The sequence below is a fragment of the Littorina saxatilis genome, linkage group LG2 (genome assembly GCF_037325665.1).
Source record: "Littorina saxatilis isolate snail1 linkage group LG2, US_GU_Lsax_2.0, whole genome shotgun sequence".
NCBI lineage: Eukaryota > Metazoa > Mollusca > Gastropoda > Littorinimorpha > Littorinidae > Littorina > Littorina saxatilis.
The window spans coordinates 95516926-95544645 of NC_090246.1; the positions used below are offsets into that span (position 1 = coordinate 95516926).

Sequence of the window (27720 nt, forward strand, 5' to 3'; positions counted from 1 at the left end):
TTTGGAAGCTTCGTCTTCTTCTTCGTTCATGGACTGAAACTCCCACGTTCACTCGTGTTTTTGCACGAGTGGGTTTTACGTGTGTGGCCGTTTTTACCCCGCCATTTAGGCAGCCATACGCCGCTTTCGTGTTTCTATAACCCACCGAACTCTGACATGAATTACAGGATCTTTTTTCCGTGCGCACTTGGTCTTGTGCTTGCGTGTGCACACGAAGGGGGATAAGGCACTAGCAGGTCTGCACATAAGCTGACCTGAAAGATCGGACAAATATCCACCCTTACCCCTCAGGCGGCCGCGGCCTGGATATGAACACTCGACCTTCCGACTAAGGAGGCCGATGTCCGATGTGCACACGTGTGTGTGTGTGTGTGTGTGTGTGTGTGTGTATGTGTGTGTGTGTGTGTGTGAGTGTGTGTGTGTGTGTGTGTGTGTGTGTGTGTATGTGTGTGTGTGTGCGTGCGTGTGTGTGTGTGCGTGTGTGTGTGTGTGTGTGTGTGTGTGTGTGTGTGTACAAGCGCGTGTGTATGTGTTCGTTCTCAGGCTGAACTATGCATTCAGAATGTGTTGTTATCTGACTAAAAGTACATTTTAAAGAATAACAAAGGCTACGTCGTTTGAAGACACTGACTTGAAACGTATTTGCTGCGGTGCGCCGATATTTTCTGACCTATTTTTTTATTTTATTCTGGGCTTTTCCCCACATTTAAAAAGGATGTTCACGAACGAACACATTTTTCAATCCAGTAAATGTTTGTAGCACTGTCAGGCGGACAGGACTGACAGTATGCTGATAAAACCGTATTAAAAACATATAACCGACAGCAGTAGTCTGAGCGAGCGATTTTCCTACCGCCGTCGGGGAGTAACTCTTCCTGCTGGTCTCAGTACACAACCTTAGCGCAAAGACTTATGGGTCATCTCTGTGTACTCTACGGTCTCTGCTTGAGATTTTTAAAAAAGGGCGAGGATTGATCCTTTAAAATGAAAAGTTTAAAGAATTTAATATAGCTCAGTTGTCATTGTTAAACACACCGCAGGCGTGCAATTCAAGTGTCCTAACGTGAGCACTCGTTCGGCCTTTTCTGCAGCCTTACCATTTCATTCATTGCTGCTCAGCCGTCAATAGGCTTTCATTGCTGTGCTGAATAGCAGTCGAAAAAAACTGTATAAATTATTCTCACGAAACACCTAGGAGATAACCATATTGTGTGACAAAACCGTCAGTCATCAAAAGATCGACACCATTCTTAACACAGTGAGCACTAATTTCTATTGCAACTGCTGCTCTGGTTTTGATCTGTAAGAAATGGATTATTCAGACAGTGTGTATGATAACTCTGTAGAAAAAAAATAATAATGCGCGCGCGCGCGAGAGAGAAAGAGATACAGTTTTGTACATATATGAACCATCAAACAAGACTTTTAAGGTAACAAAACGAGTATACTCCAAATGTTTTAGCCATTAAGTAGAATGTAATAGTAAAATTTAAATGGATTATTCAGACAGTGTGTATGATAACTCTGTAGAAAAAAATAATGCGCGCGCGCGCGAGCGAGAGAGAAAGAGATACAGTTTTGTACATATATGAACCATCAAACAAGACTTTTAAGGTAACAAAACGAGTATACTCCAAATGTTTTAGCCATTAAGTAGAATGTAATAGTAAAATTTAAATGGATTATTCAGACAGTGTGTATGATAACTCTGTAGAAAAAAATAATGCGCGCGCGCGCGAGCGAGAGAGAAAGAGATACAGTTTTGTACATATATGAACCATCAAACAAGACTTTTAAGGTAACAAAACGAGTATACTCCAAATGTTTTAGCCATTAAGTAGAATGTAATAGTAAAATTTAAATGGATTATTCAGACAGTGTGTATGATAACTCTGTAGAAAAAAATAATGCGCGCGCGCGCGAGCGAGAGAGAAAGAGATACAGTTTTGTACATATATGAACCATCAAACAAGACTTTTAAGGTAACAAAACGAGTATACTCCAAATGTTTTAGCGATTAAGTAGAATGTAATAGTAAGATTTAAATGTAACTTACCTGAGATAAAGAAGCACAGAAGTGCTCGCAGAACAAACGACGCACCCATCCCTGAAAGAGAAGAAGAAATCACACACCGACTTAGCGAGGCGACACCGATTCAAAACAGACAACACCTAATTGTGAATCACTGGTCTAACAAGGCCAAAGAAGCCATCGAGACTTGGATACGCCTTCACACAGGCGTCAAAAATGTCAACCACGTCAAAAGACTGACACTGCTTCAAGAGACAAGGTTTCTCGCTGGGAGACACCTTTTAAAACAATTTCCACAGTAAACTGTAAACGTGCATGTCTTTTGTGACCCGTCAGTGTGGCTTGGCTTCTAGCAGTGTGCGCCCTGGATTATCAGAAACCCAAAGCCGAATGCCTGTCTGCTTTGGAGGTGTTTGTTTTAACGGGAGTAGAAAGACGTCGGCTTTCTGGCGTCCTGTCTTCTTCCTGTCGTTTTTATTTTTGTTTTCTGTTCCTATTTCTGTCTCCTTACGTAGGTAGCGGGCACACTGACTTTCTTCCTTGTCCAGTAATAGAGTGACGCATGCGGTACCGTTTTAAAGAATGTCGTCTTGGCACGAAATCAAACTCGCTTTTTGCTGTAGTCAGTCACTGTTCTGTGGGATTGCTTTCCGTTATATATCACGGCAAAATGTTACTTAATTAAACAGCAAAATAAAGCATAAATTAAAAAAGGATGAAAGTCGCTTGTTGATTTCTGTGCTTAATTGTTATTCTCTTCGGTACCAGAGGTTTGGTTCCGGAACACTGTAATATTGTGTTGCAGTCATGCCTATATTTAGATCGGTTACATTTGATAACAACACCTTCACTTTTTGATCAACACAGTCATACACTTTTGTAAATACCACATTTACTTTCCTATGAGGGACTGTCACTTTATTTTGTTTGTTGTTGTTGTTGTTGTTGTTGTTGTTGTTGTTGTTGTTGTTGTGTGTGGTTGTTTTTTTTTAATTTTTTTTTTAAAGCCAATAGGTACTAGAAACATAAACTCATCACACATGGAAGTAGAACAAAATATAAACCCGAGAGACGTTTAAAATGAGTATCACATGACAAAGCTGATTGAAAGAGTGAAGTTGTCCCAGTCAATAAAAATAGCAATGACAATTTTAACAATAACAAAAACAATTTCTCCATTAAAATGAGTAAATTAAAATGGAACATTTTCTTCGACGCCATCTGCCTGCCTATCATCGATTTAAGACACACATTGTAATAATATTTATTTGGACATAGCAATACGGCAGCAAGGCATCTAAAAGACACCTAAAGACGTATTTCTAGTTAAATAGTGCTATTTCATAGTAATATCAGTTTTGATATCGACGACCTCTGTATTGCTTCCCCACTTCAAAAACAAAGACACCTAAATATAAAAACAAACACATATATATGGAAATGTAATTATCCCAGCATGTTGTTGTGCAAGTGTCTAATTTCTTCTTGAAAGAAAAGACATTTCGAAATACTGGAAAGTACAATAAAAGAGTGAACAAAAAGAAATAATAATCAGAGGGAGGGATATGGAACAGCCAACACTGTAAACAAATACTTTTGTAATTTGTTTACAGTGAATACAAAATGTCCAGATAAATACCAATATATCTAACATTGACGGACTGTGTGATGATATATTCTGCTATTGGTCTGTTTCGACAGTGTTATCAAAATCTCGACCTCTGGTCTCGATTTTGATGTCACTGTCTCAACAGACCATAGCAGAAGATATCACACAGTCCGTCAATATTGGGTAGTCGTTGCCTTTTGTTGATCTCACATTACAATATAAATGAATGCATTATAAACCGGTTGCGGAAGGAAACAGAAATAGTGCGACGTGATACAATACCCGCTTTGGTAATTTTCTCTTTGTCGCCTTTTAAAAACATTATAAGATGTTTGATGGGTTGTTGACAGACCAGCTTTTTTGTCGGTCCGAGGGGGAGCATATCGTCTTTTGTTTCATATTTATTGACCAAGGCCGAAGGCCGCGGTCAATAAATATGAAACAAAAGTCGATATGCCCCCCGAGGACCGACAAAAAAGCTGGTCTGGCAACAAACCATCAAACATCGTTTTTGTCATCATTTTGGTGGTTCAACATTAAGTGAAAAATCAACACAGGGAGCCATGGTTAGAAACGCGAGTTCTGTTATTATAATGCATGTTCGGGGCCCCAGCACGTTGTTCAAAGCTGGCGTGCGAAAGCAACTTACTGTGTGATTTGAGTTTATAATGTTGAGACAAGTATGTCAGGTTTGAGGATGCGAAGTTCTGTAGGTTCCGACTACAGAGTGGTGTGTGAAACCAACAGTAAGCGCCTTTGAAACGATAGTGCCCACATGTTGCATTCGAGCGATGGGATTGTCGTATTTCAAACGAGGTGATTTGCTTGCACAGTCAGCGTTGACCATCTCACAACAGATCTGTTATGTGGATTATCGTGCGACGTTCGAGTCGGGGGCAAGGAATCACAGGAAGCAAAGATGAGTCTTTTTCCATTGTCACCTTTCTTTCCGGTTGTTGGTGCATATAATATTGTGCGGACAAAATGATGCGACGGCGAGTGTTTTTTGCCTCCAAGATTTTGTGGTGTGGGTATTGTTTTGCTCGTTTCATACCCACACTAAAACCTGAAACACACCCCACCCCACCCTCCCCCTCCCTCACAATCAGTCCATGAACACAAACACTGACACACACAAATAAATGATCAAGTTACCCCCTCCCCCCCCAACCCTTCACTTGCACACCTGCAACGCAGACGATCATATTATTGATTAAATATTCATATAGGTCAGTGTTGGGTTTTTTGTTCTTGTTTGTGTTATTGCAGAATCGGTTTTCTCTTATTGCTACACGTGTCTCTTCATTACATTTCACCATCGCCCTACCACCCTGCCCCTCTCGGTATTCCACGACTCGGTTTTAAGTGGTATTATATTAGTAATCGAATATTGAAGCTACGTTGAGTCAAAGGTCACAGAAGATTTGCATCGTGCAGCACTGCACGAATTGGGTCAAAGGACACAAACGATTTGCGTCGTGCCGCGAAGGAAAGATAATCGCGATCTTGTTTCTCATTGCCTCTCTGTTTTTCATTAGACTTGTCATTCTGCTTGCTCGGCTTTGTCAGATGTCTTCATTTCTTGTTGCTATGTTCTTTGCTTTTTTTATTATTTTTTTTTATTTGCGCTTAGTTTATCGATACAACGTCTTGTGCACGGGTCAAAATGTGTGTGTCAGGGGTCAATTGGTTTGACTTAAACTTGACGTTCTCTCCAAACAGAGATACACGCACTCCATGACTTTGTGAGAAGATAAAACATATCGATAGGTTTCATTTGTTTGCGATAAAGCATAAATGTATGACCTTTGATGAGGTAGTTTTGTTTGTTGTTTACATTTGCCAGTTTGCCAGTTCGTATTTGGAACTTGGCGAAGCAGTGTCGTCTGTTTAGGTCTGGGAAAACGCCAATGAAAAGAGCCGAAGAATCCTCGAGCGTTTCTATTGGGTTTGCTTTTGATTATCCATGTAATAGGGCTTCCTGCAACTATGGTAACCGGGGATTTATTCCCCGGGGAACATGAGATTTATTTCCCAGGTGCTTGTGAATGAAAACTCGTGAAAATGATGACAATATTCTTTGCCCCTCGTTTTTCTAATGATGAGGAAGTCGTCCTCTACTCTGTTATGTTTGTAAAATAAAACAAACGAGCGTCGCAGAAAAGAACATTTCGAGGACATGTCAATAAGGAACATCAGTGCAGTTCGCATTAATGTCAGAACAAAGGACAACACACAGAGAACAAGATTGAGGAAAAATTACCTTGTGTTTTGTCAACAAGCAGCTGCTTTCACAACGTCGTTTCTCCTCTACCGTCAGTTTCCCTCACTGCATCGTTATAGCTGTCTACCAAAGAAAACGAGAAAAGGTCTCACCGGCCTCCATGTTTAACCTCTGAATATTTGATTGTGTGTGGGTAAACATTCGACATCATGCCCTATTCTCGACCTCGAATCGCCCTGAAAGCGCCCCTCGGTTATCACTTCAAACTGACATACTCATATCCTAGTTTGAAACCGGTCCAGCGGCATCTGCAACTGACACAAGTTTCTGAAAGAAAGAAATCCACTATTTGCTTTCCGCAGTGCAGGTAAACCAATGTTGTTAAAGGGAATCCGGGAGAAAATCTTTTGTGAAAACTGTACTGCATCTCGATTAAAAAAGAAAAGAAAGGAACAGAACAGAAGAGAGAGAGAGAGAACAAACTTGCTAGCACTGCTTTGAAAGCATTGACGAATGTGTGGTACAGACCAACACGAAAAAGCGAGTGGGTGTTGACACGCAAGGACGCAGGCGTGTTGTTAACATGGCGGCCGTGTTGGTGTGTTGGAAGAGGACAGCCCGTTGTCATGGTAATGAGAATGCTCGGAATAGTTGCCCGGGACGTCATTGATTTCAGCGCAGGGGATCATCGTTGGATTGCAATGCATTGACAGGTTGCGAAATACTGAAGGGGGTGTTTTCTGTGTGAATGTTATCTGGCAGAAGATAATGGGTGCGGCAACCATCTGACAAACGTCCGAAGACGGATTTTCGCGAAATCAAATATAGTGGTTTATGCGTATTTGCATTGAAAACAGCAATACATACATCGACAGACAAACCAAACAACCATGGTCGATGTGAATGCGTGATGTATTGTGTAAAAAATTCCATCTCACACGGCATAAATAGATCTCTGCGCCTTGAGTCCGAGTCTGGAAAGGGGGGAGAAAATTGCTAACGCCCTGACCCAGGGTCGAACTCGCAACCTCTCGCTTCCGAGCGAAAGTGCGTTACCACTCGGCCACCCAGTAAGACTTCATATAACATAACCAACAAAATCAAGAAAGAAAGAAAGAATGAAAGAACAAAATACAAAATCAAGGACATAAACAATGATAAGAGAGAAAGAAAAAGAAAGAAGAAAGAAAGAAAGAAAGAAAGAAAGAAAGAAAAAGAAAAGAAAGAAAGAAAGAAAGAAAGAAAGAAAGAAAGAAAGAAAGAAAGACAGAAAAAAAGAAAGAAAAAAAGAAAGAAAGAAAGAAAGAAAAAAAGAAAAAAGAAAAAAAGAAAGAAAGAAAGATAGAAAGAAAGAAAAAAAGAAAGAAAGAAAAAAAGAAAGAAAGAAAGATAGAAAGAAAGAAAAAACGAAAAAACGAAAAAAAGAAAGAAAGAGAAAAAAAAAGAAAGAAAGAAAGAAAGAAAGAAAGAAAGAAAGACAAAAAGAAAAAAAGAAAGAAAGAAAGAAAGAAAGAAAGAAAGAAAGACAAAAAGAAAAAAAGAAAGAAAGAAAGAAAGAAAGAAAGACAAAAAGAAAAAAAGAAAGGAAGAAAGAAAGAAAGATAAAAAAAAAGAAAGAAAGAAAGAAAGAAAGAAAGACACAAACAAATCAACAACCAACAAAGAGACAAAAAGAACTCACTCTTTATACTAAAACTTACATTTCTGCCACCGTTTCTTTCTCGCGAGTGACGACGACAGGAACAAGAACACAAATGGAAACAAGACATCCTTGGAAATACACAGTCACAAAGACAGAGACATACAGAGACACAGGCACAAATTAAACAGGAAAACAGACACAGACAGACAGACAGACAGACAGACACACAGACACACACACACACACACACACACACACACACCCACACTCACACACACACACACACACACACACACACACACACACACACACACACACACACACACACACTCACACACACACACACACACACACACACACACACACACACACACACACACACACACACACACTCACAGACGCATTCTCACAAGCAAGGAAGAATGTTGCCTTTTATTTGTGTTTCTAAATTACAAAGCCAGAGCGCTTACACTTTTAACGGAAAAAACAAAAGAAAGAAAATAACCACCAACAACAAAGCAATAAGTATCCATCTTCAACAATTATGCTTGGCGATGCATCGATGTTGTGTAATCAATCAGGTTTAGCGAATTTTATTGTAACATCGAAACAGTTTGTGCAGTCTGAACGCATCATAACATAATTATATGGTAAGAACTAACTAAGAGTAATACAAACATGAGCAGTCAGAGTCTTTCAATCATCAGAAAAAAACATACACAAATAAGTTATTACCTAGAATTAAAACCTTATTCTGTTACAATATATACACACTCAAAGGAATAATGTGTGTATGTTTCCTAGTAAATATTCCAGACGTAAAACGGCACAAAACCAAAGTTAATTCACGGTCTGGTGAGCAAGACACAAGCAATACTAACATTGTAACATTAATAGATCAACGCAGATTTCTCAAAATGTACGTCTGCCAGTATTATTTTTATTTTACAAACAAAAAACAAATTACGATCGAAAAAAAGGAAACATACAAAAACACCGTTTAACAATTCCAACGTAACCCTTGGTTTGCATGGTCTTACCGGTAGAGGATTTAAAAACTAAAGCCTGATAACATCTTTATTTACATAAAGAGATACTCCTGCCCCTATTCAATGGAAATGGCTCACCATCTCGTATCTTTACAGGCTTTTACATGAGATAAGCCATGACGCCACTCGGACACATACCGAAAATCAAAAGCCTGACTGTTTTCTATTTGGAGTGGTCATAGTGTTATGAATTAATGTTGTAAATGAAATATTTCTTAAAAAGCCACCAGAGAAAAATGAAAGTAGTTAAATCATGAATTGATTCCCATCTCGCAAACACAGCAAGAAGGTCGTTGACTTTTGGTATGAGTCCAGGTGGTGGTATGGCCTTATGTTATGTAAAGGCTAGGGCAGATCTGAGATGGTGATCGAGTCAAATTGTTTACACGGACAGGATCAACCGATTGGGTTTTGCAGTCATTCGAGGAGCAGGAGTCAGATATGTGGCAGGAAAATGTTTTTTATTTCCCGCAACAAAACCACCACTGATATGTTCGTTGTAGCCAGATGTGGCTTCGGAGATGTCTGCGTATGCTCCACTTTCGACACGGAGTACTGGAGTTTTGGAAACTTGGTTTCCGTCGGTCCTGACGTCTTCCAGATCATCGTACAGATGTGACGCAATGCTTTCCGGGCGATTTGTGACGTCAGCGAGTGCGTCATAGTGTGGCATCGAACTCGAGGGTTGATTGGCTGACTGTGAAGACATGTCACGGCTACGGTTGATTTCCGGGCGATGTGTGACGTCAGCGAATGTGTCATAGCGTGGCTTAGAACTCGCGGGTTGATTGCCAATCTGTGAAGACATGTCACGGCTACGGTTGTGTTTCTGTTTTGAGATGTTGACAGGCATTTGAGGCATTTCTCCATTGTTCTCTGCTTCACTTGGACGGTCTTGCACACGTCTTCGATGACAGCTGCAAATTGAACAATAAATCCACAGCCATGCATTCATTTCTTCTTGACACATTCCTTAACGGTTGTCTCTAATTGAGTTTAAAATTGACTTGGCAAAGACTTCGTAAAGCACTTTGACCTAAATGTTAGTGCCGAAGCTTCGTGCAGCAAGCTTCGTTAAGGGGCTCCGCTCACATATGTAACTTCAGCAGGACCGACGACGCACTGCAGATTATCCCAGCCAGCTACACGTTGCTTGAAAGGAAAACAGGCCAAGTACTCGTCATAATCCCTATCGCGGCATAAATAATATGCAGTGCGTCGTCTGTGCCGCTGAAACTGCGCAGGTATATTCTGCTCTTTGTTTGTTTATTTGTTTGCTTAACGCCCAGCCGACCACGAAGGACCATATCAGGGCGGTGCTGCTTTGACATATAACGTGCGCCACACACAAGACAGAATTCGCAGCACAGGAGTAGTAAGGAAGAGGTATGCCTCATCCCCTGCGCAATGCGCAATGCGCAAGGGTAGGGACCAGCATAAAGTTATAGGTTAAGGTGCCTGTGTTTAAGTAGTGATAAGGAGATATTGCGTTTAAACGGTTTATTGCGTTTTATATTTTGTCATGTGATTTCATGTGCCTGTACCTGTTGCTCGGTACTAATGACCACTCCAGCTGGGGTAAGCACCAATAAAAAGCAGTAATTCCCCCCATTTTCTCCGCGCTTCGCGGAGCCCTCTCTCTTTAATAGCTATGTAGTTTGGTGCCCTGTCAGGGGAGGTGTCAGGATAGGGTAATAAAAATGGTATCCCTACTCTTTGCGGAGCCCCTTCGCCGATAGAACCACCAGAGGTGGCCAGCGGTTAGAGAAGTTTAATAGGAGGTGGGTTGCCGAGGGTTGAGGGTTTAATGCTTAGATTAGTGCTAGACAAATGGTGTGGGGTGGGTGTGGAAGTTGGCTCGACTGATGAGAGGGATGGGAGCTGATGTACACATATAACAAAAGTTTTAACAAGTAGACTCAGATTGTTGTTTTTTATGTGGGTGTTATAAACATCGGAGGTACATTTTACACCGAACACGAGTTGTTCTACAGTCAGTCATACAGGTTAGAGACTGATCACGTCTGAGTATTGCACCACAGAGATGCAAGACCTAAACATGTTAGAACTTGTTGATTGGTCAGCACTAAAAATAGAAACGGTTGTTCTACATACAAGGTTTTGATAGGTACACCAGATAAGATAGGTATTATTTTGTTTTTGATATTTATTTTCTTCGTTGTTGCGGTGTTTAATTTTTTTAATTTTGTTGTTGATAGACTATGTAAGAGGTAGGGTTATATGTGTGGTGGGAATAAAATGTAAGTGCAAACACACACACACACACCTCAGATCACACACACCTCCGATCACACACACACACACACACACACACACACACACATACACACACACACACACACACATACACACACACATGCGCGCGCGTTTACACAAGTACTTCCAAACAAGAAGGTAAAAAAGTCAGACGTAAAGAGTAACAAAACAATACATAAAGCTGCTCACGGTAGCATTCAAGAGTTATACAGACACATAGTTATTAACTTTTCCAATATGATCATTTTATTATAAAAGTGACAGCAGTCTTTTGAATATTAAAAATATTAAAAAAAAATTAACATTTTGCATACACATACATTAAACAAAAAAAAAAAAAAAAATCCAAATCATGATTGTCAATTTAAAGGAACGAGGTGGTCCCCGGATTAGTTGTCAACTTCATAACCACTTCTTGGTGTCACAGGAAGAGGATTTACGGTTGTGACAGGACAGTAAGCTGGACATGTGGAATACAGGGGTCGCTGTAGCTGCTGAGGGTATTCCTCGCTTTGTGTCGAAGCCGTGGCTGTGGTTGATGGTGTTGAACAGTAGTAGTCTGACGGCGGACACTCTGTGTGATTTTTCGGATGTTTTTTCTCCTGCTTCTCCTCTGTGGGTGACAGAGAAGATACCTGTTGGTGGAAGTCTTCTTTGAGTTTTTTCTGCACTCTAAGCAGTTTCTGAAACTTTTTCAAGTCCAGGGTGACTCCTCTTTGGGTGGGGACAACACGCCCACCTTTGGTGCGGGTGGGAACAGCATAGTGGCGAATATGGATTTTTACAGCCCCTCTCCACGTTTTTACTGAGGCAAAAAGGCTTCCACCTAGCGGGTAGCGTGTAGCCGGCTGTGGTGGCTGTTTCATGGTCCCTGAAGACATGATCGACTCCGCAAAAATCCTCTGTAGTGGTCTTTTTACAGCCGTCCTGTCTTATATACACACTCGTGGTTCATGTACATCTTGCTTATTCTGGTTTCAACGGGTCCACACTGGGTTAGCCTAAGGTCACGTGGGATGCTATGTCGTTTTTCACTCTGTTGCATCACTCACAGAGCAGTTGTTCAGTCACATGAGTGATAACCCTTTTTCGAAACGCTGTCGTTTCTGTCCACTTCCACACAACAACTCGCAAACACCACCAGGAGACCCCGTCTGGATGTGTCTTGGGTAATGCTACATTCCAACGACTAAGAATTTTGTCTCGATTTAGGTGTCCCCAGATTTTATCTGCGACGGTTCTAATGGCGTCAACAGTCCACCGTGTTGAATAGTCTTTTTCTTCTCTCTTTTTTTCTTCAAGGCGTTTGCAAACATCGCGTTTTAACTCACTAACAAACATCAAGAACAAACTGTTTCGCAGGCGATCTTTAACTTTGAGAATACCAGCCTCCAATTCTTCCAACATCTGCTCTAAAGAGGGACTGGCCGTCTCCATCATGACTTTTTTTGTTTTGTGTACCTCTCTTTTCTTACTAGCACTCTTCTAACCCTCTCTCTACTTTGGTGGGTACGAGATGAAAGTGGTGGTGATGATTCCGCCCCTTCTTCTTATATAGACACATACACACACAAGACACACCCAATAAAAGGAATAAAACAGTTTACAGACCTAAACAAAAGACGATGCACGCGACCTCAGTTTCTTCTTAGCTGTTGGACCAAAAACCATACTCTTCGATCATTACTCCAAAGTCTGTTGGGAGAAAACACACGAAGCGTTCGAAATAAACTGGCTCCGCGGCTTTTCATCAAAACATAGTACAATACATACAAGCCACAGGCTGAACTCGTCAAGTCTTGCAAAAGACGTGGGTTGTACACGTTGGCTGAACTGTGTTTCAGCATAAAGTTTTCAATGGCGGGGTGCACGGGTGGTAAACCAAAACTATCAAAATATTCCGCTTGTCCCAGTCCATCAAACCAGACACACACCCAGTGTTCTCCCGGTCCTGTACTGCGATCTGTATTGATGACAAAAGCGCTTGGGCGTCGCGTATTCACCTGTCGTGGGAGTCTGTCTCTGGGAAACACACCTCGAAACACACGTCGGGTATGAATGTCTCTCCCCAACACTCGGCTAATGTCTTTGCTGTTCATAGTGCAAAATCAGTCAGGACCTGGCGAGAGCGATCAATCTCGATCATGCTGTCCATTTCACCATACACAATCACCATCACAGGCACTGGAAGGGCTTCGTTGAACTTTAGCTCCAGACGCAGGGCACCGCTTTTCACCAGTTCAAACTGATCTCCATCCAGAAGACTAGGACTCAGGTCAAAACTGTAGATAGCATACCCCAGCTCAAAATCACGCAGTTCCATGTAAGATCCTGCATCGCTGTTGGCGAGACCCGTAGACGTCATGAGACTGAAGAAAGATCTCACATACTGGTGTTGTTCAAAGTTCGGTGTCAGGGGTTTGCCGGGGATCTGTTTCCCGTCTAGGTACAGGCTGAGAAAGGACAATCCTTGTGTCTTGAAGTGGTAGGGATTGCGTGAGGCTTGACCGTTGAAAGCAGCGCTGTCCACCAAGCCAATCACCAGGCGGTTGGGTGTCTGACTCAGAAACAAGTTGTCCTGCACAGCACTGTGGTTGCCTGTGGGAATGGAGAAAGTCTTCACAACGACCCTTTTCAAAGGATACTTGGCCGTACCTTTTTCCAGCGCTTTGGCGTGAGCGAGGCTCACTGCGGGGTTTAACTTGATTTTGCGAACAAATAGGGAAGCATGTGTGATGACAGTGCGGAAACCCTGAAAGGGGTCAGGAGACATCAGGTGGAAGATGTTTTTGGAGGGAATGAGTCTGATCTTTACGTCCACGCCGTTCATCATGTAGCGTTCCTGGTGCATGATGTCAGCATGAAGTCGCCCCATCATGTCTGCCTCTCTGCTCCGCATGGTTTGCTCACGACGTACCTTCAAACCCCAGTTGTCATCCCCTTCTGTTTCATCCAGATGGTTGGAACTATCTCGGTAATACATGGCACTGGTGAGGTGACTTTTCTTGGCTTCTCGTCCATAGTTGAGGGTGGCTTCAAGGTAGGCACGGTAGGGGTAGGTGTTCTCTGAATTGGTCACCAAAGTATCATTGAGACTGATATCCACCTGGGAGAACAGGCTATGCAGCCAGTAGTTGACAGGAGCCACATGGGAGTCAGCATCCAAGTTTGATCCGTCTGCTTTGGTGATTTTAGCTCGCACATGGAGATACGTGTTGCTTAGATCCAGGTACTCGGCTGTGGTACCACTGATGGTAAACTCAATAGGTGCTCCTGGGGCCAGAGTAGCCAGCGGATGATACTCTACAAACATTCCCTCCTGCACAGCTGTCTGTGTTGGGGGTACAGAAAACAAATCTAGTCCAGTATGTACACTTTCACATGACTGAGGGTGGGCAAGGGCCATGATGCTTATCCAAAAATATCGGCTGCTGTCGCCCTCCTTCTCTTCTTCTTCTGCCTCCCAGTCTGACCTTGGCGGTGTGGTGTAGATGATTTTATACGTTTCCTTGCAGGTTCTCCAGGTGGCGCGGCTGTTGTGCCTGTCACTCGACCCACGGCTTGGTGAAACAAGCGCTTCCCTGCATTGCTAGCTCTCTGCTGGAGTGACGACTTAACACTACGCCCAGACAGTACATCCTGAGCCACCTGCATACCTGTCCTAGCCCCCTCTTTCAGCAGAGCTTTTCCACCACTTCTCAAAAGAGGCACAAGGGCTCGACCAATACCCCCTAAGAGATTGCCAATGCCATGACCTCTGTAGTTTCTTCCTCCTACAAACACGGGGAGACCGTGGCCGACCTGGTTGCAGTAATAATCTTCATAGAGTTTTCCACTACCCTGGAAAGGGGTTAGACGAACCATCTTCTACAAATGGTCGGTGCGTCTACGACGAAAATGAAGCGTTACCACCGTCTTCCCTTGCTCAAATGCGATAGGTTTTCCCGTGTCCGTTGTTAAAAGCATTTCCACCGTGTTGAACTGACAACGAGTCAGTGGCATGTAATGGGGTTTTTCAAATATATGATGAACGACTTCTTCAGTCTTCTTTTTAATTGGCACCGTCCGCAACAATGGGACTAATGTGTCTCCGACCACTCTTTCGCGCACCAAATCACAGTACACGTATATTGCGTGAAAATCTTGATGTAAATCCATCATAGCCTTTCCGTCAAAGTGACCAGGGCCTGTGATGGTTTGTTGGGTGACATCTGTTTTCAAAATTCTCATCAACTCGGGGCTCATCCACAGCGAGATATTTTTGAGTAATTTAACACGTACTTTTTTTGCTGCTTTGGTGTAATAAAACCTTACATAGTGCGTAAGACTTACATCAACCAAGAGCTGGTTTAGTGAGTCTATAAAAAAAGCAGGTGAATCATACAACCCCTCTGGTAAAACTAGAGTATCACAAGAAATAACAACACCTAATGGGACACAAATTCGAAACTGACACGTGTCTTTTTCCACATTTACATACGAGTTGTTAAACTGAATCTCAGCCAACCCACACTCGTAGTCGGTGCCCAGGTCAATTGTTTGAGGTAGTTTTGTGTAGTAGTGACTCGCGTTGTTGTCAGGGTAGTGCTGCAAGGAGCTGTTGCTGGGGAGTGTCAGGTAGAACATGATGAGTGAAGACGTTGTTACTGTACCAAGGGTGGATCAATGGAAGGATTAGGAAGCACGTAGCCGAGACAACTTCCCAGTAGGGCCACCCACAAGTTATCCGGTCCGCGACCGGTTGTCAGATTGAACAGAGACACTCCAATCACCACATAAATAAGGAGCATCTGACAAAGGAAGACAATCTCGCTCCGAGGGACACGACGTCCAAATACACGCCACAGCTTGGATGTTCTTGGTCGCTTAACAACACTGTCTGGTTCATCCAGAGGCGTATTAATCTTCTGAGTTTCCTCCATCAGAACCACTGAAGCTAGTCCGTGTAGGGGGTCAGTGCCGTCTGTGGAATCCAAGAATTGAATGACGGGTCATAGCCGAACCATTTGACTAAATACTCTTTCTGTTTGCCTTTTCCAGGGCGTTGTTCCAAAACAGCTTCAATGCGGTATATTTCTTTCTCCCCCACTTTCTGCAGTTCCTGTTCATAAAAAGTCCCCAACAGTTCTTCTCCGTGATCATCTTTCAGCACATAGGTCACGGGTGTGGTTGTCTTGACTTGACTGATGGTAAAGAGTTCCTCTGTCCAAGAAGGCATATAACCTTTTTTAAAGACTCTTCTCGTCTTGCTGATTCGCACACGGTCTCCTATATTCAGTTTAGGTGGTTTGGAGAGAGTTGGACCACCATACAACCGTTGCCACACTTCCTCCTGATTAGCGATGGTTACGTCAGCAGGAGCTTTCTTAATACTGCGGTGGTAGGAATGATTGTAACCACGCACCAGCTTAGCCAAGACTTCCACATACCTCACTGAACTTGTTCTGGTGAAATACCTCCACAGTTTGTCTTTCAAGGTACGGTTGAAGCGCTCCGCCATTGAGGCTTTAATGTCATCATTTTCTGTCACAAAAAAGTGTACCTTTGTTTTGTCCAAAAAATCCTGGAACACCTTGTTTTTAAATTCGCTACCCTTATCTGTTTGTAGTCTCAGGGGTTGACGACCTCGGACAAAAATGCTTTTGAAGGCTGTCACCAGAGAGGCCCCTGTTTTGTCCTTCAAAGGCACCACCCACGCGTGTTTGCTCAGCACATCAATACATGTGAGTAGGTAGGTAAACCCGTCATTGTCTTTTCTCAGCGCTCTAACATCAATCAAATCTGCTTGCCACTGATGATCTATGCCACCCACGATGATACGACGACGAGTAAACTTTCGCCGCACAGGTTTGTGTAGTGTATAGGTGTCTTGAAATGTCAACCACTTTTCAACTTGTTTTTGTTCTTGTCTGGTGGTTCTTCTCAAAGCCTCCACTCCACCCAAACTTCCAGGGAGTTGACTTCCATAATATCGACGTCGCAGCTTCTCAGCGACTTTTTTCTTTTTCACTGGCATTCTGCTCAAGAATAAGATAGCCACGTCTTCTTCTTGGGCGATGGAGAAGGAAATGATACTCTTTCTGCAGAAGGAGATGCTGAGGAAGGACTCACAATTCTTCTTCTTCTTCTTTTTGTCCTGGTGGATGGTCTTCCTCTATCACCCCCCTCGCTGTGCATCCACTCCCATCGCCCTGTGTGACCAATGAGTTCACGAGGGATATTAACCGCTTTTAAACCTCTTGCAAACACTTCCCATCCTTGAGGATCAGGTGCATTTTTACGGTAACGAAGAGCATCATTCACCAGATCAGCCATGTTGGTTCCTGCTACTGTCTGTCCCTGGTACACGAGCTGTCCTTGTTCATTCCACTTGATGTCAGAACTGTCCTTGGTTATATCCAAAAGCAACTGAGCCTTCTTCTTCAAGGTTTTTGGGACACTCTCCAACACTCGTTTTTCTACCCTAGATAGGCCCTGAGGTTTCTCGACCTCATTTAGTTCTGTCAAAGGTTGTTTTGAGGGTTGTGCTATCTCCACTCTTCCAAGAGGTTTGTTTTTATATTCTTCAACACGCTTAAGAAACCGCCACAAGACTTGTTGGTAGGAGTCTGCTTTTTCATGTTTGTCCACATCCTTCTTGTCTAAAATACCCCGCATCACTTGATCCATGTCCTTCAAACTTTGTGAGGTGGCATCAGGTACTGGAGGTCCACCTGCAGAGTCCCGCAAAGAAGCCAACACACGTGGCTCAATCAAAATCATCTTTTTGGTATGGTCCATCGTATCAGAGACCCAGGTTCCCGAGCAAACCAGATACAATGCCTAGCACAGGATTCAAAAGAGCCTGAAGAAAACCGCCTTTCTGTAGGATTTGCTTTCGATGTTTGACAGATGTTGTTTTTTTGGCTAAGACCCGTAGGTTCTGTTTGTGTCGAGACAACCGTTTCTTCTGTGCGGGCGTCAGCTGCACATGGCCTTTTAAGATGTTCAGGGAGCACTCGCACAACGCATGGATCAAATCTGGAGAAGCTCCTTTCAATACGGCCTTAATCACGGCAGGCTTAGCCCCACACAACAATCGCAACATGGGTACATTTCTCTTCAGGCGTGCAGACATGGTTATTTTTGAAGGTACACTACAGGGTGCTCTGGTGGGAAAAGTTTTGTCCTCAGACGAAGATGATCGGGTGTCTCTTGTCGCAAGTCAAACAGCAAATAACCGTGAGGCATAGAAGTCGCATTTTTAAATGCCTCTTGGACATACTTTAGCTTCCCAGGGTACATCTGCTTGGCCAGATGGTTGATCTGTGAAGCATCCCGTGGGTTTTTAAACACCACCAGGTAGTGACTGTTCAAACTGATCGTCCTCTGCTCTTTGTTTTTTCCGAACAGGTTCTGTACAATATACATTACACTCAGATTCCGATGATGACTTTCTTTGGTGAATAGTTGTGTGACCTTGTCGTTTGTCTCACTCATCAAATCATCAATGATGACCAGTCGCCTTTTGACCCCTGTCCACTGTTCCACGTCGGGTAAACCCTCCACAAACGTCACATGTCTCATCTCATTGTAACCAGACTGCCACGCCCCATAACACCAAATCACTTCCTCTGGAGGGGGTGTCATCATATCTTGTAAGTGATTCAAATATTGTTTGACAAAATGAGTCTTCCCACTCCCTGTGGGACCGGCAATCACACAGGTAAAAGGATGTTTCCACCTTGGATCCATTTTCACATACTAAACTAAGATCCTATCCTTATCTTTATTTATTAATTTAAAAAAACCAAACATCTACTTTAAATTTTATATTCAAAACTAACTCACACACACACACACACACACACACACACACACACACACACACACACACACACATATACACACACACACACACACACACACACACATTCACACTTTCTCTGCGCTTCGCGGAGCCCTCTCTCTTTAATAGCTATGTAGTTTGGTGCCCTGTCAGGGGGGTGTCAGAGTAAGGAAATTAAACGGTATCCCTGCGCTTCGCGGAGCCCCCTCTCCGGTAAACCTCCAGAGGGGGTCATTGGGTGCTTACGCCTGAGTTATTGCACCACAGAGACGCAAGACCTAAACATGTTAGAACTTGTTGATTGGTCAGCACCTAAAAATAGAAACGCGTAGTTAGAATACGGCGGTGATGCGGGCAAAGAGGGGTATAAATAAACTTCTTCTGGGGCTAACTCTTGAGTGTCTCTTCGACTTTACAAGTGGGTGGTGGTGAACAAAAACAACTATGGCGACCAACAGCAGCAGCAGCAGTGACGCTAACACAACGCCACAACCGGCCTCAACAGATTTGGTAAGTTGATTTTGTTTTTGTAAAGATAAAAAAAATAAAGTAGCGTGTTACTTTTTTTCTCAGACATAGCTTTTTAGAAAAATAAATGTTTTTATGTAAGATTTTTTTTGATATTGTTTTTTTTGTAGCTCAGACATAGTTCTTTTTTTTATTGCAGCGTAACCAATGCCCGCACTGTGAACAGGTTTTTACACAAAACTACAACCTTAACGCTCATGTTAACGAAGCCCATAACAAAGCCAGACCTTTTCTCTGTGCTATGTGCGGCAAGTCGTTTAGCAGAAAACACGGCCTTGCTCGGCATGAAAAAACCAAAAACTGCCAAGATGTTGCGAGTCGGACACCTCCACCACCAGCGCCGACAGTCGCTGGGTCCAAAAGAAAAAGTTCGTCTTCACAGGAAGCCCCTTCCCCCAAAAAGGGATTAAACAAACGAGCACTAGAAAAAGAAAAAATCAAAAAGTTACCTTCTGAAGAAAGACAAATGTACGAAAAGCATTGGAATTCTGTTAAAACACATAAGCGGCCTGGTAAACTTCAGTCAACCTATACCATTCTCTGGAACCCTTGTTCTGATTTCCCTGATTGGGACGAGTCGCTTCTTGATCTGTTCCATGAACAAAACAAGCGCTTCAAAATCAATTTTTCTCACTCTTTTCTTCTCAAAAACAAAGAGTCGGGTGACTTGTCTTTCTTTCATGCCTCAGTCAATAACCACTCTGTCTTACAACGACCGCGCCTGATCAACTCAAAGCAGGACTTTCTTTCTTTTCTCGATGAAATCAGTGACCGTGACATTCTAGAACAAGTTAGACTCGAACGCCCAAACTCTCGGTATTCTGTTCACAACATCATGTCTTCCAGTTTCTATGTCACGCCTTTGTCTGACTTTCCTATCGGATGTGCCTGTGGTAGTCTACCTGACTACATCACAAACACACCGTTCTTGCACAAACTCCAAAAAGACGAGCATAATCATTTTCCTTATACTGACGGTCTGTGTCTCTTTCGCTGTCTTGCTTTGCACAAAGGAGCCTCGCTTCATTCTTTGCAAAAACCCACAAAAACCTTGTTCAAACAGTGGGCCGGATATTTCCCCCCTGTCCACTTTCCGGGGGTCACTTTGTTTCAACTTGAGTCGATTGAATCTGAGTTTAAGGTGAACATAGATGTGTTTGAGTTTGATGAGAGCCAAACACCCGTCTGTCTTGTTCCTCTGCGTCGTAGCGCTTACAAACATTCTGGCGTTATGCGCCTCTTGCGTTACAAAGACCATTTCATGTACATTTTAGACATTGATAAACTCGGTCATGCTTTGGCTTGTTCCAAATGCGGGAAACTCTGGTCGTCTTTGTTTAAAATGAATCGACATGAACAGACTTGTCAGGGTGAGGGTTCAAAAGAAACGTTGAAAGGCGGGGTTTACTCACCACCCCAAAACATTTTTCAACAGTTACAAAACCACGGTGTTCAGGTAGCCACAGATTTTGTTTTTCCCTACAGAGCGACTTTTGATTTTGAGGTGTTTTTTGACACAGATAACTTGCCACAGACAAAATCAGCTGAGTCAAACTGTACACAGTATACAGCAAAACATATTCCTCTTTCTGTTTCTGTATGCAGTAATGTTCCCCATTTCACAGAACCAACCTGTTTTGTGAGTAAAGGTGACCCTCAAGAACTAGTGAACAACATGGTTAACTACCTAGAACGTATCTCCGAGGCCTCCTGCGCTCTTCTTTGTGAAGAATTTAAAGATGTGTTTGACCAGTTGACTGAGATCGAAGAGACACAACAACAAGAAACAGATAACCTCAACATCCCCGTAGAAAGACTCAGACAGAAATTATATGAGTATTTACAAGAACTGCCTGTCGTAGGTTTCAATTCTTCCCGCTACGATCTGAATGTGATCAAACCTTTTCTCATTGAAAAGTTTGTCAAAGACAAAACAGCCCATAACGATCTTCCAAAAGACGACAGTCAAACAGACCCTGTTTTTGAACCAGATGGTTTTGATACCGTGTGTGAAGAAGAAGAAGAGGAAGAAGAAGAAGAAGAAGAAGAAGAAGAAGACAAAGAAGTCAAAACAGAGGGAAAAAAGAAGGCCCCTAAAAGACCCCCTTTCAAGTTTGTTGTTAAACGAAACAACCAGTATATGTGTCTTTGTACAGACAAACTTCGGTTTCTCGACATCAACAATTTTCTTGCGCCAGGTTTTAGTTATTCCAAGTACCTCAAGGCGTTCGGTGTCGAAGAGCAAAAGGGTTTTTTCTGCTATGAATACGTCACTAGTCTAAGTACACTAGATGAAAGAGAACTCCCACCCCATGCAGCTTTTTTTAGTAAGCTCAAAAACTCAAATATTTCTGATACAGAGTACGCTTTTTGTCAGCGTGTGTGGACTGAAAACAAAATGATGACTTTGAAGGATTTTTTGGTGTGGTACAACAACCTAGACACAGGGCCGTTTCTGGTTGCTTTGCAGCATCAGATTAGTATGTACGCTAGTCTGCGAGTTGATTTGCTGAAAGACGGTATTTCTGTCCCCGGTGTGACACTGAAGTATCTGTTTGACACGTTGTCTTCAGATACCTACTTTTCACTTTTTAACGAAAAACAAAAAGACGTTCACGCACTTTTGCGAAAGAACATTGTCGGGGGTCCGTCTATTGTCTTTCACAGATACCACGAAAAAGACAAAACATACATTCGTGGTAATCAGGACAAACCGGTACAGTCTGTTCAGGGATTTGATGCAAATGCGCTGTATTTAGCTGCACTCATGCAAGACATGCCCACAGAGCACCCTGTCATTCGTAGAAAAGAAAACGCTTTTAAAGCGGAAAAAACAGATCCCTACGGTCAGCTAGCTCGGGAATGGTTGGAGTGGGTCATGGCATCAAAACAGATCCATCTCCAACATAAGTTTAACGCGAAAGAGAAGGCCCTTGGTCGAAAAAAGATTAGAGTTGATGGTTGGGATGCCACAAATCAAATTTGCTATCAGTTTCACGGATGTTTGTTCCACGGGCATGACTGTTCTGTGACCGCCGGTAAAACGTCTAACCCTGTCACCGAAAAAACACTAGTTGAACTCAGAGAACATACAACCAACATCACCAAATACCTACGTGAGGAAGTGGGTGTGACTGTCGTCGAAAAATGGGAGTGTGAATGGCACGCAGACAAAAAACAAAACACCTCCATTCAGACTTTTCTACAAGGTCGTTTTCCGACACTTAAACCCTTCCGCCATCCTTCTACCATCACAGATCAAACTGTCTTAGACGCGGTGCAAAACAAAACTTTGTTCGGGTTGGTACAGTGTGATATTTATGTACCTGATCATCTAAAAGAACATTTCAGTGAAATGCAGCCTATTTTCAAAAATGAGTCTGTCAGTCGAGAACAGATCGGGGATTTTATGAAAGACTACGCTGAAAAACACAAGCTCTTAGCTCAACCACGCCGTACACTTGTTGGGAGTTATCACGGTGAACAAATTCTGCTAGCCACACCCCTCTTGTTTTGGTACGTGCAGCACGGGTTGGTTGTTAAAAACATCACGCTGATCGTGGAGTATCAACCCAAAACCTGTTTCCGTCAGTTTGGTGACAGCGTTTCAAACGCAAGACGAGCAGGGGACCAAGACCCATCAAAAGCTATCTTAGCCGAAACTTTCAAACTGCTCGGTAACTCAGCCTACGGGAAAACCTTAACTAACGTGGCCAACCATCGTGATATTCATTACGTTTTGTCTGATGAGGCCTCAAAACTGATCAACAATGGTCGTTTTCAAAAACTAACAGAAGTAACAGATTCTGTCACTGAAGTAGAGATGGCTAAAAAAAAAATCAACTGGTCACTCCCCTCTCAGATTGGTTACTTTGTTTACCAGTACGCTAAACTACGCATGTTGGAGTTTCATTTTGATTTTCTAGATAAGTTTGTGTCCAGAGCCGACTACCAGCTTTTGGAAATGGATACAGATTCTCTATACATGGCGCTTAGCGCTTCAACGTTAGAAGAGGTAGTTCGTCCTGAACTACGAGAGCAGTTTTACCAAGTGTATAACCAATGGTTCCCTGCACAAGCCTGTGACCAACACGAGGCAGCCTTCCAAAACACCCGTTTAGCTAACGCCCCATGGGACCCGACTCTCTGTCAGGCCTGTACAGCGCGTGTCCACTATGACAAACGAACACCCGGTCTCTTTAAAACCGAATACCAAGGAAATGCGTTTATTGGTTTGTGTTCTAAAACCTACTTTTGCGAGGGAGACAGTGGCAGTAAATTTAGTTCAAAAGGTTTGAACAAAAACCAAAACAAACTGACAAAAGAGTCTTACCAACAGGTGCTTCTAACGCAAGAAAGTGGTGGTGGTACAAACACTGGTTTCAAGACAGACGGAAAGTCTATGTTCACCTATTCCCAAACCAGAAAGTCACTCTCGTTTTTCTACATCAAGCGTGTGATCGCTTCTGATGGGGTTTCAACCCTGCCTACACCCGTCTAACGGGTCTCTTTCTTTTTTGACTGTGATACCCCTCTAATGGGTCTCTTTCTTTTTTTGACTGTGATACCGCCGCCTGTGATATGGTTAACATTCCAATGCCAAACAACTTTGTCGTTTTTGTAAATAAATTTGATAAGACATGTTTTGCTTCTGTAAATAATGCTCGTATTGTTTAATCCCAAAAACCCCCAATGTGGCTTTGACATACCTTGTCAAAACGGTCCCAAGCCCGTGAAAACACAGAGGGAGGGTCAATTACTGAATTTTATTGGTGCTTACCCCAGCTGGAGTGGTCATTAGTACCGAGCAACAGGTACAGGCACATGAAATCACATGACAAAATATAAAACGCAATAAACCGTTTAAACGCAATATCTCCTTATCACTACTTAAACACAGGCACCTTAACCTATAACTTTATGCTGGTCCCTACCCTTGCGCATTGCGCATTGCGCAGGGGATGAGGCATACCTCTTTCCTACTACTCACAGGCTTCATGTCTCACCCAGTCACATTATTCTGACACCGGACCAACCAGTCCTAGCACTAACCCCATACTGCCAGACGCCAGGCGGAGCAGCCACTAGATTGCCATTTTTAAAGTCTTAGGTATGACCCGGCCGGGGTTCGAACCCACGACCTCCCGATCACGGGGCGGACGCCTTACCACTAAGCCAACCGTGCCGGTATTCTGTTCTTAAAGTTACTGAACCTCTCAACTCCAGGTGCACGCGGAGGCCCTAGGGCTTTCAGTCATGCCTCAGGAGGCTATCCGTTAGAAAAAATACCAAGTTTCATTGACTTTCATGCACGGAGTCAAAAACTGCAAATTATTTTCGAATTAATTTTGGTCTACCACCGGGCAGGTCTTAGTCGCCCTCGGCCAGACTAACATCAAATCCCGCATGTGAACTAATTACGCCAAAAGCCTACATGGAAGTCTATTAGTCTCGGCGAGAGGGAGAATTATTTCTGTTTTGAGCACTTTAGGTATAGACATTGTGTGTGATGACGTAACACGATTGTAAAAGATGGTATGTGGGTCCATTTTGGCATAGGCTCTTACCGTTCATAGCGCAGCCTGTACGTGTTCACGGGAAAATTTAATTACTATTTGGCGGGAGATGCGAACTGACAAACCGCATGCAGTTTCGTTCGGCTGGGAACACAAAAGGTATGTGTAGGCATATGTGAGATAGTTGTGGGAAGCTCCTGGCTGTTTATAGCGTAATCTGAGACCAAACGACAAATCTTTGCTCTCCATGCTGTAACTTAGGCACTGCATATAAGTCGACTTCGCCCAATTAATCAGTCTTAACTGTCGATTTAAGCAGATGTTATTTTATGCTGCTGTCTATTTAAGCCGATGTTTCTTGAGATGTTAGTTACCTTAATCATAATACCAAACATATACTCTTCTTCAACAAATGGAAAAGCAAAGACGTTACATTTGGACAGTTTCGTCAACAACCAATGATGGAACATTTGGCAACAATTGCGCAAGACAAATTCATTGTCTTCTAAAGCACTCAAACATGGATTAAAAATTGTACCAACTCTCCAACAAGCCAGATGATAAATTACATGTCAAGAATCAAAGTGTGAAGGAACATAATGATAAATGTTGCAATCAGACGAGATGGTTCTACAAAGAAGTATACATAACAACAAATCACACGCACGCCAGCACGCCCGCACGCACATGCACGCAGACGCACGCGCACAATCACGCAAGCACGCATGAACACACACACACACACACACACACACACACACACACACACACACAAACACACACACACACACACACACACACACACACACACACACACACACACACACACACACCGTCACATTAACTTTAATTCCAACGTACCATATAGCAACGAGTATGATAATGAAAAGCAAAGCCGCAAATCCTGCAACTCCCAGAAGGAATGGTATCAACGGAAACTCGGACTCGTTGTCTGGATTTGAAAGGAAAAACGACTCAGGATGATTGAGATGTAACAAGTAGATACGACAAGCTTGATTAATTCAGGCGAACTTAAACACACACGAACTTAAACACACACGAAATTTGATCAATCAACTAACAATGTAACAAGCTAATTTGACAACGATACTGTTAAGAGAAACAGGTAAACCGCTTTATTGGTGCTAGAATAGCGGAACAATTTACGAAACAAATACACAGCTGTATTAGTGCTAGAATATCTGTGAATAATACCAGCGTAAATTCAGTTTCAGTGTACCATGCTTGAGACTGTCGAACGTATGTGGACCCTTCGTAAACAAAGGTGATATGTGAAATTACATTTGAGAAAATCGTAACCGTAACCTGTAGGCCTATACTATATTTAAACACAACGCGAGGCATAGATTAACTGAGAGTGCAGCATTACATAGGGCCAGAGTAACCTCCCCCTGTTAACTTTCAATGAAGATAAGGACCCTCTAAGGGCTCCGGTTACAAATTGTATTTGAACACAACGCGAGGCACAATAGTAGGACAGTCCGACTGTTCTATTGTTCTGAGTCTTTTTTCCTTTTATCACACCCATCCAGGTCATCCTCCGCTGGGTTTTTTCAATTGTCATATAACCCAAGTCATGTCCAATATAGGCACTTAGTTCTGACGGACATTGAACCCTCCAATTCAGTTAAGACTGTCGAAACACACTGACCTGAGGGCAGGTCACACCTTGGTCCACTCCAGCCGGGGAGACAACCGCGAGGACATTCTCCACTGTCTGAGTCACATGGTCTTGGCCCTTTGCAGTCGCCGCAGCTGGAACAGCTTAAACCCCACGTCCGAAACGCGCAGACTGAAAAGAATATACGCCATGTCCTTCACCATGCGATGATCCTTTTTTTGACCACGGTTAATGGAATCACGAGGGGATACAATGAAAAAAGGGTGGCGTTACAGAATGTCCAATTCATTAGGTTCGTCTGAGAGAGAGAGAGAGAGAGAGAGAGAGAGAGAGAGAGAGAGAGAGAGAGAGAGAGAGAGAGAGAGAGAGAGAAAGAGAGAGAGAGAGAGAAAGAGAGAGAGAGTGACAGTGAGAGACATAGAGAGACAGAGAGAGACAGAGACAGAGAATGACAGAGAGATATAGCCGCTCAACTGACTCGTGCGAAATAAGCAAGCATCCAGTAAAAGGTTACACGTGGTATAGTAATCGTACTGACATGTGTCAGCCTGATGAGCTTGCTAACCGTCAAGCAAAGTAACCAACCAATTAGCAGTCGAGCAGCCAGCTCAAGCATCCACTCAATTAACACTTCGGCAAGTCCGCATACAGCTTTCATCTAACGTAAAAATAACCTGTTCAGTTTTTTAACAATTAATTCAAAGAAGTAAATCGCAAGTCTACTGGTGCACTAGCGCACGTGAGTGGCTAACTTCATAAAGGTACCATGTGGATGAAAATGAAGTACACTTTTCTTATCAACTTACTATCTTCAGACAGCACGTTGTTAATAGTGGTCAGTAGTGGGTATTTTCCCTGCCCACATTCTGTCCCTGTGAAATCATCATTGTCCAGTGACCAGAACATTATGCCAGCCAGACGTCTGGAGGCGGCATAATGTGCCTGAAAGGTACAAACAGACAAAACACATATTTACAGATTATAATTTTGCCGCGGGAAAAAACTTGCACAAAAGAAGTAGTTACGCATGAGGAACACGTTTATTGCAGTGCGTCGATCCATACTCAAATAGTAATGCCTCTTCTTCCCTCAAAGACGTTTGTTTTGTTTTACGTTTCGAAAGCAGGTAAAAACATATTTTGCGTTTACCACGCCACCATTCAAACACACACGGTATACTCTAATAAGACAGGTATTACATTAACGCTCCCCACATATTGTCTTTGTCTCGCATTGTTTATTGTCTGAAGAATCGACTGGCAAATGCATACAGAATAAAGAACACAACATCACCAACTTTTACACACAACGTTTTGGGGTTTTCTTGTATATGCTTTCTTTCATAATTATGCTCTTGTTTTGAGCCAAGCACA

At 42.8% G+C, this 27720-nt stretch overlaps 2 protein-coding genes across 3 annotated transcripts in view; both read right to left on the bottom strand.

The window, feature by feature from the left end:
* LOC138960232 (chitinase-3-like protein 1) overlaps positions 1 to 6063 on the bottom strand; it is a 20158-nt gene extending 14095 nt beyond the window's left edge. The window contains exons 1-2 of the mRNA XM_070332025.1: positions 5905 to 6063; positions 2057 to 2107 (exon numbers count right to left, since the gene is read on the bottom strand). Coding sequence (XP_070188126.1) covers positions 2057 to 2105 — 49 coding nt within the window. The 5' untranslated portion in view covers positions 2106 to 2107; positions 5905 to 6063. The remainder of the gene's footprint in view (positions 1 to 2056; positions 2108 to 5904) is intronic.
* Positions 6064 to 7926: 1863 nt separating this feature from the next.
* Positions 7927 to 27720, bottom strand: part of LOC138960233 (chitinase-3-like protein 1) — a 42447-nt gene continuing 22653 nt past the window's right edge. For both annotated transcript variants that reach the window (XM_070332026.1, XM_070332027.1), the window contains 4 exons: positions 27154 to 27289; positions 26378 to 26518; positions 25567 to 25657; positions 7927 to 9473 (listed from right to left, as the gene is read on the bottom strand). In XM_070332026.1, the coding sequence (XP_070188127.1) occupies positions 8939 to 9473; positions 25567 to 25657; positions 26378 to 26518; positions 27154 to 27289 (903 nt within the window). In that variant the 3' untranslated portion in view covers positions 7927 to 8938. The remainder of the gene's footprint in view (positions 9474 to 25566; positions 25658 to 26377; positions 26519 to 27153; positions 27290 to 27720) is intronic.